At 59.2% G+C, this 9,953-nt stretch overlaps 1 protein-coding gene across 3 annotated transcripts; it reads left to right on the forward strand.

Annotated features, from left to right (window-relative positions):
* Positions 1-525: 525 nt before the first annotated feature.
* On the forward strand, positions 526-9,399 carry NFATC4 (nuclear factor of activated T cells 4; the record flags this gene model as incomplete). 3 transcript variants are annotated; one of them, XM_079699922.1, is made up of 10 exons in its annotated part: positions 526-629; positions 1,721-2,818; positions 4,159-4,321; positions 4,911-5,110; positions 5,404-5,576; positions 6,055-6,195; positions 7,117-7,172; positions 7,454-7,580; positions 7,776-8,357; positions 9,091-9,399. In XM_079699922.1, 10 exons carry the CDS (start codon positions 526-528, stop codon positions 9,156-9,158), a joined length of 2,712 nt encoding a protein of 903 aa, XP_079556048.1. In that variant the 3' UTR covers positions 9,159-9,399. The 3 variants fall into 3 exon arrangements, with proteins under 3 accessions (XP_079556048.1, XP_079556049.1, XP_079556050.1); XM_079699923.1 differs by having other exon boundaries at positions 526-625; positions 1,723-2,818; XM_079699924.1 differs by having other exon boundaries at positions 526-625; positions 1,723-2,818; positions 7,776-8,036.
* Between the last annotated feature and the right edge of the window lie 554 nt (positions 9,400-9,953).

Below are 9,953 nucleotides of genomic sequence, written 5' to 3' on the forward strand. Positions count from 1 at the left end.
GATGTGGCCCCTTTAAGGCTCTCGAACCCGGAGCCCCTGAACTTAGACTAAGTTGGGGATTGTGGTGGTAGTGCTCCCTGAGGGGAAATGATTGTCACAACTGCGGGCCAATAGGCATCTTTATGGTCCTACCACGCTTGAGAGACCGTTTTCCAATTCAGTTTTGTTCTTTTTTTTTTTTTTGAGGAGGAGGGACTGGAGAGAGGGGAGAGAGGGAGGGAGGGAGGGAGGGAGGGACGGGGGGGGACAAGGGGCGCGTGGTTTTCCCATCTCATCCCTGGAGGAGGGGCTGGAGCATCCCGGGCAGCCAATCAGAGACAGGCTGGGGGGGCACTTTGAAGAAGTTTGGGGAAAAAAGTTTGGAAAAGTTTCTATAATAACGAGGGGGCGTCCGGAGGGAGGCGGCAGTGGCGGAGGAGGGGGCGTCTCAGAGAAGGGAGGGCGGGAGCCACGGGTCAAGATACTGCAGCCTCCTGAGATCCCCCCTCCCACCCAGACCGGGACCTGGGGGCTCTGGCCGGATCCATGGGGGCAGCAAGCTGCGAGGATGAGGAGCTGGAATTTAAGCTGGTGTTCGGGGAGGAAAAGGAGGCCCCCCCGCTGGGCGCGGGGGGGTCGGGGGAAGGTCAGTGCGGAGCTGGGAAGGGGTCTTGGGGTCCGTGAGGGAAGGGCACAGGGATCCTGAGTCTGGGGACTTTCGGGCAGAGAGCCTGGGGTGAGAGATGAGGGGCTCAGCGGTTGCGGAGAGGTGCGGGGCTCGGGGGTCTGCGGAGGTGAGGCTGGGGACCCGGCACCACTTTCTCCTTTTTAGGTCGTGACTGGGGTGGGGGTGGGGGGGTGCCGTTGGCTGCGCGCCGCCTCTCGGCTGGGCTGTCACTGGGATGCGGGGCGGGCGGGAACAGCGGTCCCGAGAGCCCCGGGCGCTGCCAGGGAAAGGGGAGATTGGGCTCCGGAGCTTGCCCCTTGGGGACCGAGCCCTGGGCCCGCAGACGGGACGCCAGGGGCTGGGGGCGCTCTCAGGCCCAGCCGGGGCGCCCCTCCCCCTCCCCCGTCTGGCCGCAATGAGAGGCAGATGGCGGGGATTGAGCCGGGGGCGGCGGCCGCCGCTCGCACGGAATCCGCGCAGCCCGCGTCACCCCCTCCCTCGCCCGGCCGGCGCGCGGCACCCCTCCGCTGCACCCCCGCCCCCAGATTGGGGGGAGTGAGGGAGGAGCCACCTTCCCTTGTCATCACAGCCCTGGAGCCCCCCTTCCCCTGGCCACCGTTGCGATGGCAACTGGGGCTCCTGCCAGCGCCGTTTGGGGGTTTGGGAACCGCTGCTAATTGGGTTCATGTGTGAGTCGCCCCCAGCTCAGCCCAATGCTTCCTTAAACACGCCTCCAGGCCCAGCTCCAGCCCCTCTCGACCCGCCTCCCTTACCTTGAGACCCGCCCCGTCTGGTACCCCAGGTCCCAGGGCCAGGAGCTCAGAGTGTGAGGTTCGCTGCGTAGGAAAAGACCTGACACGTCTGGCTCCATCTCCTCCACCTTCCCAAGGCCAACTTTGCTTTTGCCTTTGTGGCTCTGAAGGGCATCTCAGAGACCTCTCTTTGCTGAGGAGGGGGCAGCATACCAGACTTGGGAGGTTGCCCGCTCAAGGAACCTAGACATCTCACCTGCTTCTCTCTCTCCCCAACTCCTGTGACATCCCTCTCTCTGTCTCCTTCCCTTCCCATTTTGACAGAACTGGACTCAGAGGACACCCCACCATGCTGCCGTCTGGGCCTGGGGGAGCCCCCTCCCTATGGCGCTGCCCCTATTGGCATTCCCCGGCCCCCACCCCCTCGGCCTGGCATGCACTCCCCACCACCCCGCCCGGCCCCCTCACCTGGCACTTGGGAGAGCCAGCCAGCCCGGTCAGTGAGGCTGGGGGGGCCAGGAGGGGGTTCCGGGGGGGCTGGGGGAGGCCGTGTTCTTGAGTGTCCCAGCATCCGCATCACCTCTATCTCTCCCACTCCCGACCCGCCAGCTGCGCTGGAGGACAACCCAGATGCCTGGGGGGAAGGCTCCCCCAGGGATTACCCTCCACCAGAAGGCTTTGGAGGCTACCGAGAGGCAGGGGGCCAGGGCGGGGGTCCCTTCTTCAGCCCGAGCCCTGGCAGCAGCAGCCTGTCTTCCTGGAGCTTCTTCTCAGATGCCTCTGACGAGGCAGCCTTGTATGCAGCCTGTGACGAGGTGGAGTCTGAGCTAAATGAGGCGGCCTCCCGCTTTGGCCTGGGCTCCCCACTGCCCTCACCCCGGGCCTCCCCTAGGCCATGGACCCCCGATGACCCCTGGAGCCTGTATGGTCCGAGCCCTGGAGGCCGGGGTCCAGAGGATAGCTGGCTACTCCTCAGCGCTCCTGGGCCCACCCCAGCTTCCCCACGACCTGCCTCTCCATGTGGCAAGCGGCGCTATTCCAGCTCGGGAACCCCATCTTCGGCCTCCCCAGCTCTGTCCCGCCGAGGCAGCCTAGGGGAGGAGGGGCCTGAGCCACCTCCAGCACCCCCATTGCCTCTGGTCCGGGACCCGGGCTCCCCTGGCCCCTTTGACTACACGGGGGCCCCACCAGCCGAGAGCATCCCCCAGAAGACCCGGAGGACTTCCAGCGAGCAGGCGGTGGCCCTGCCTCGGTCTGAGGAGCCTGCCCCGTGCAATGGGAAGCTGCCTTCGGGAGTAGAGGAGGCCGGGGCTCCTCCCGGGGGTCCTCGGAAGGAGGCTGCCGGCATGGACTACCTGGCGGTGCCTTCCCCACTGGCTTGGTCCAAGGCCCGGACTGGGGGACACAGCCCCATCTTCAGGTGAGGGTTGTGTCTGACACCACTGCTGTCTCCAGTCATCTCACCCAGGGAGCAGGAGGGCCAAGGGATGGGTTTGAAGAAAGGTCCTAGTTCTGTGTCCTTGGCATTTCAAAAGAGAATCTGCTACCAGCTTGGCTGCTGGTAAACTACTCAGTTTTAAGGAGAATTTTAAAAACACACCCCCTTTGGACAGATGATTTGCAAAAGGACAGTCACTCCCTGTGGATCAATTAGAAAAAGCCCCTCCAGCCCCAGAAGGACCATGTGGGTAAAGGAAGAATTCCTCTAGGGTGTCCTCCACCCCCAGCTCGGTGCTGGAACATGGGCTGGATTTCAGCCCTACAATGGGCAGCAGGAAGTCTCCCTTCTCTAACTCGATTTCTAGGGCCTGACTTGTGGCTTAAAGGTATACCTGCTAGATTTGAATAAAGTAGCATGTATTTGCAAGTCAAAGAATTCATATTAAACCAAGTAGTTCTTGCTGTTCTTCTACACCTTTCACCCTCAAAGAACCTTGTCCATTTCAATAATCCTAAACCGTGGATGTCAGATCAAGCTGACTCCATCCAGGAAAGTTTCCCTTAGTTGTTTCCAGACATTGCCAAGTATCACCTGGGGGCAATTACCAGTTGAGACTCCCTGGCCTAGGGTATTTGGGCGCTCACTTCAGGAAAGTTGCAGATCCGTAACCCCCAGCTCTCTGGAACCCATCTGTTCAGCCCCAGCTAGTGGAAAGGGCGCTGGCCTGGGAATGGATGTGCTCAGTCCCGGCTCTGTCAGTTGCTGGCTTGCTGAGCCCTCTACATTCTACACTCAGTTTCTTTATTTGGGCTTAACAAATTAACAAAGGGGTTAATTTCTGAGACCTTTTCTGGTCTGAAGTTGTGCTTCTTTTTTTTTTTTTTAAATGTGGGATCTTAGTTCCCTGACCAGGGATCAAACCCATGACCCCTGCAGTGGAAGGGCAGAGTCCTAACCACTGGACCACCAGGGAAGTCCCTGAAGTTGTGCTTCTTTACTTGACTCTTCCTATCCAGGCTTGGGGGTTAAACTGGGCTTGGGGTTCCTCTGTATCCAGACCCTGTGTTCAGAGCTGGGAAGAACAGAGTCTCAGTCCTGGTGCCCATTTACATACCCTCATCTCAAGGGGCTCTGAGGGGTCTGTCCCCCATCTCGCCTGCTTTTGGACTCGTGGACTGTTTTACTTCAGCTGTAATTTTCTTTCTCCCATACCCACCACCGCTTCCTCCCTCACATCCTGGGGAGCTGGGACCCAGGGCTGCCCTGATTGGGGTGTGAGGCTGCGGGTGATCACTGCTCTTCTCTCTGTCTCTGTCCAGGACCTCTGCCCTCCCCCCGCTGGACTGGCCTCTGCCCAGCCAGTATGAGCAGCTGGAGCTGAGGATCGAGGTGCAGCCCAGAGCCCACCACCGGGCCCACTATGAGACAGAGGGCAGCCGGGGAGCTGTCAAAGCTGCCCCTGGTGGTCACCCCATTGTCAAGGTAAGGGGCAGAAGCCAGCCTCTCTCCTCTCCAGTCCCAGATCCCTGCAGATGGGCTCCAGCTGTGCAGACCCATGGCACTGCCCTTTCCCACACTCCCTCTCAGCAATGACCCTGCAGGCGGCCTCGGGGAGGGACTGGTGTTGGGGGAGGAAGGGTGCACTTCAAGGACCCGGATGTACTTTCTACTCCTCTGTCCCTCCACCCCCGCTCCACTCATCCCTTGGGACACCAGCCTTATGTCTACTCTGGAAAATGGTGGCCTGCCAGATGTGGGGGAGGGGTCAGGCTGAGGCCAAAGTTCACTGGGAGTTAGGTTGTCTCTGTTGAGTTGGGCCAGTCTCCCTTGGAAGATTTTCCCCTTTGCCCAGCCCAGCTTGGGCCTCATTCCAAGAATAACACTGTGAACTCCAGGCCACGTTTTCGCCACAACTGGTGGAGAAACTAGTGCCCATTCCCCCCCCTGGAAATCCCTTCCAGGATATCCTTTATCTTTCACTCCACTCCAGGGGAGGACTGAAAACTTAGGGATGGATGAAGGATGAGACAGTGGGGATTTCAACTTGGTGGCCTTTGTCTCCCTCTGCCAGCTCCTAGGCTACAGTGAGAAGCCACTGACCCTACAGATGTTCATCGGCACGGCAGATGAGAGGAACCTGCGACCTCACGCTTTCTATCAGGTGCACCGTATCACAGGCAAGATGGTGGCCACGGCCAGCTACGAAGCTGTAGTCAGTGGTACCAAGGTGCTGGAGATGACCCTGCTTCCTGAGAACAACATGGCAGCCAAGTAGGTTCCCACTCCACTTCCCTTTATTCTTCGGGCTTGAGGACTAGCATTTTCCATGGGGTCTAAGCTAGGTCCACTCTTCCTCTCCCCAGAAGAGTTAGACATCATCCCTAGGAGGTGTCAGGCATTCTCACCATCTAGAAGAGGACTTTGGGGCTGGGGAGCACTCTGGAGAGGCCACCTCTGGGTTCAGATAGCCCCCCATAGTCTCCCAGAGAAGGTCATTTAGGGCTTTGGATGGAGGGTGATTCTGGCATCAGCTGGGAGGGCTTGCCTTCCATTCTTGGCTTCAGCATTGACTGTGCCGGAATCCTGAAGCTTCGGAATTCAGACATTGAGCTGCGGAAGGGTGAGACGGACATCGGGCGCAAGAACACACGCGTGCGGCTGGTATTCAGGGTACACGTGCCCCAAGGCAGCGGGAAGGTCATCTCGGTGCAGACAGCATCGGTGCCCATCGAGTGCTGTGAGCAAAGAAGCCCTGTAGCATCTCTCTGTCTCTGGCTAACTTCTTGTCTGTGTGTCTGTCTGCCCATCTCCTCTGCAGAATGTGCGGTGCCCTGCTGGTCCTGGGGACACCTGTAAAGGACCCAGCCCTTATTTCTATCATGGATGGGCTGGGGGAAGTGTTCTGCTTTGCCCCTGCTGCAGATTGTGCCTCTGGGTTGGACCAGAGCAACCCTGTCCTCCATCTGCCCCTGGGTATCCCCCATGTATTTGTTTGCATAGCTCTTAGGCCTACCCTGTTCATCTCTCTCTTTCTGCCCAGGAGCAGTTCCTTACATGGTCTGTGTGACCCCAGGGAGACCATTGTTTTTCTTGTGTGTCTGCTTCTGAGGAGGGCTCCTCCAGGGCCCTGTGACAGTTATTCTAGGGAGGGTTGGGGCACAGGAGGCTGTCCTCTCCATACCAGCCAGCCAGGCCTTTCCTGCACTGCTCTGCAGCCCAGCGCTCAGCTCAGGAGCTGCCCCAGGTGGAGGCCTACAGCCCCAGTGCCTGCTCGGTGACCGGAGGGGAGGAACTAGTGCTGACTGGCTCCAACTTCCTGCCAGACTCCAAGGTGGTGTTCATCGAGAGGGGCCCTGGTGAGTATCTGTGGGGAGGGGGGGGCGGGCAGGCAGGAAGAGCTTGGAACGGGAGGGTGAATGATCTCTGGCACTGTCTCTAAACTAGCAAGTTGAGCCTCAATTTCCTTATCTGTAAAATGGGGCAGATAGACTGCCCGTCCTGTTATACTGTCTCCTTCCCATGCGTACTCTACTCATCTGAAATGCTCAGGATGGCAAATAAATGTAAGAAATATACATTCTTTTATTGAGGAGTCAGCTTTGAGCTAATTTACCCCCATGTGGCTGGGGAAGATGAGAAGGGAAGAGGTGACTTATACCCTCACAGGCGGACCCTGAGCCCCTCCTGAGTTATGGGACTGGCAGCACAGCTATGATTACAGGAGGCTGTGAGGTGCCCCAGAATAGAGCTGCCGGGGTGGAGAAGGGAAGACTGAGGCACCCAGGTATACTCACCAACCTGAGGCCTCTGCTCTCCCCAACCTTGCCCACCCAAAGCCCCAGCCCTATCCTCAAGTTTAGCGCCCTAGGACCATATCAGAGCAGAGTCAGAGGTTCTGGGTCATGAGACTTGGGGTCTCATAGCCTCCCTTCAAGCTGAGATCCTTTCCTACCCTTGAACTTCTTTCCAGCTCTGTCATGGGAGGGAATGTTTAGGGTTGCGTGAGAGGGTTCCAGAGTTGTTTCTGGTCCCTGGACTGGCCCTGCCATTTCTCTTGGCCTCAGCTTGTGGCTCTAGATCTTGGAGACCATTTTAAACCCTGCCTATCCTATTCGGTTGAGTAAACATGCAGCGGGCTCCTCTGTGAGCTAGGCCTTGTCAGGACCTTCTGAGTCTGGCCTTGGCTCCAGCAGGAGGGGAAATGGCAGAGGCCTGGGCACAGGGCAAGGGGTAGGGGCCGTGCGGCTGGGCTGGAGCTCCCTGTTCTTCCTGCACAGACGGAAAGCTGCAGTGGGAGGAGGAGGCCACAGTGAACCGGTTGCAGAGCAATGAGGTACCCGTGTTACTAGGGTCCCCCCTGTGGGTGAGAGTGGGGTGGGAGAAGTCAGGAGATTCTCAGCCGGCTCCCTTGCGCTTGGGAGTGGACTCCAGCAGCTACCTGTTCTTTTCTAGAGGAGGCAACCTGGCCACTCTGGAAGCAGGGACACCTCTAGGAAATGAACTTTGCTCCTTTGTAAATGGAAAAAGCCAGGAGGTGGAGTTAGGGTACTCGGAAGGGCTGGGCTGAACCTAGATCCCTGAGGGCCCCCTGCCTCATCCTCTGCTCTTCCCCAGGTGACGCTGACCCTGACCATCCCTGAGTACAGCAACAAGCGGGTGTCCCGGCCAGTCCAGGTCTACTTTTACGTCTCCAACGGGCGGAGGAAGCGCAGTCCTACCCAGAGTTTCAAGTTCCTGCCTGGTGCGCTCTGGAACAGCCCATGGTGGGGGGATGCGGACGTGGGGACCGATGCAGGGGCACAGGGATGCAGTGCCCCATGGTGAGGGGTCAAGGGAGGGATGAGACCTAGGGATAGAAGAGACCTAGGGTTGGAGAGTGTGCGGCGGGGAGACTGCCAGCCCTCTCACCAGCGTGTCCTCCTTCCCATCCGCCCAGTGATCTTCAAGGAGGAGCCTCTACCGGACGCATCTCTCCGGGGCTTCCCTTCAGCATCGGGCCCCCACTTTGGCTCTGACATGGACTTCTCACCACCCAGGCCCCCCTACCCCTCCTATCCCCATGAAGACCCTGCTTATGAAACTCCTTACCTGTCAGAAGGCTTCAGCTATGGCACGCCCCCTCTGTACCCCCAGACGGGGCCCCCGCCATCCTACAGACCTGGCCCGCGGATGTTCCCTGAGACTGGGGGTACCACGGGTTGCGCCCGCCCACCTCCAGTCCCATTCCTTCCCCGGCCCTTCCCTAGTGACCCCTATGGAGGACGGGGCTCCCCCTTTCCCCTGGGGCTGCCGTTCCCTCCTCCAGCCCCCTTCCGTCCTCCACTGCCTTCATCCCCACCACTTGAAGGCCCCTTCACTCCCCAGAGCAGTGTTCACCCCCCACCTGCTGAGGGATACAATGAGGTAGGGCCAAGCTATGGCCCTGGGGAGGGGGCTCCGGAGCAGGAGAAGTCCAGGGGTGGCTACGGCGGCAGCTTCCGAGACAGTGTCCCTATCCAGGGTATCACGCTGGAGGAAGGTGGGTGTGGGACCAGGGGCTGCGAGTGTGAGTGTGTGCAAGAGATTGCTCTGCATGTTTGCTGAGGGCTGGAGCTTGGCTTCCCAGAGGTTGGGCCTCCGTGGTCCCTCAGGGCCAGCTGGAGGGCCTAAGGAGGCCAGTGCTTGGTGCGTGTGGCCAGTTGAATTCTGAAGGGGGCACAGAGTACCTGCCTAATCTTTCTGCTGCTTTGGCCCTTGGCCCCAGATCACAAAATCTCAGGGCTAGAAGTACTTGCAAGATCATTCAATCTAGCTCCCTCAATTTGCAGATCCAGGCAGTGAATTTCAGAGAGGGGCAGTGGCTTGCTGGTGTCCCAGCCAAGCACGTTTTCCCTTGCCTCAGCTTCCCCCTAAACCTGGTGACAGTGGTCTGGATTGGTGATGAGGAGCCTTCCTATTTCGCCTCTCTTTCCTCCCACTGGCTACACCCACCTCCGGCCCTGCTGACAGTGATTGCCCTGACGCTGCAGGCCAAGCCAGCAGGAAGGGGCTGCACGGGGGCCTGAGAACCCACGTGGATGGAGTTCAGCAAGATTTGATTGAGAGGAGGGGTCAGGACACAGTGGGGAAACTGAGGCCCAGTGGTAGAGAAGCCAGTGCAGGAGGAGCCTGGAGGCATCCTAGACGGAGGCCTGCCTGGAATGGATTGGGGGTCTCTGGAAAAGGAGGCGACCTGCCCCTTGCCCAGTCTCTCAACTGCCCCTCCTTTACAGTGAGTGAGATCATTGGCCGAGACCTGAGTGGCTTCCCTGCACCTCCTGGAGAAGAGCCTCCCGCCTGAACCATCGCCTGGCCCCCACGACCCCTGCCCTGCCCACTTTCCCTTCATCCTGGGGTGGCGGTTCCAGAGGCTTGGGGGCCAATCTGGTTCCTCTTTCCCCAGTTTCTTGCCTGCTCTCCCCTGCCCTCCCTTCCCTCCCCTAGTTGAGGTGTGGCCCCTGGGGCCTGGTGCTGCCTTGGAGGGCTGGGGGCGGGGCAATGTGGAGGCCTGGGATGGGGGTGGACCCTGGGTGGGGACTGGGAGCGAGGACTGGAGGACTGCCGGGAGTGAAGGCCGTGTCTAGATTGTGTACAGACCACGGTGCTGGGAGTCTGGGGCCAGGTTGATGGGTAATAAACTGCTCGCTGACTAGTGTTTCAGGCTCCAAAACTCTTTGGAGAGAGAGATGGGGCAGCCTACTCTAGCCCTGGCCAGAGGAGGCTTAGAACCTGGAAAGGGATGGGATGTGGCTGGGAAGATTGCATCCCAAAGAGTATCAGTGCAAGGGGGTGGGGAGGGTTTGAAGGGTCCCAGAGGCTCCCTAACTGGGGTCAGGTCGGGAGCCAGGGTTTGTAGACCTCTCCTCCCTGGGGATTTAGTTTCCTTTAGGAGCTTTGGGAAAATCTGTGTATTTTCAAGTTACTTTCTCTTGCTACCACCAAGATGATTCTGATTCATAGCCAAGGTCAGGAAACACCAGTCTAGTCCCTCTTCCTCATTTACAGAGGAGGACTCTATGGCTCAGAGAGGGAAGGAGGCTTGCCCTATGTCACACAGCTAATCAATAGCAGGTTGAACGCTGCACTCCTGGGCTCC

Source organism: Hyperoodon ampullatus (assembly GCF_949752795.1).
Source record: "Hyperoodon ampullatus genome assembly, chromosome: 3".
NCBI lineage: Eukaryota > Metazoa > Chordata > Mammalia > Artiodactyla > Ziphiidae > Hyperoodon > Hyperoodon ampullatus.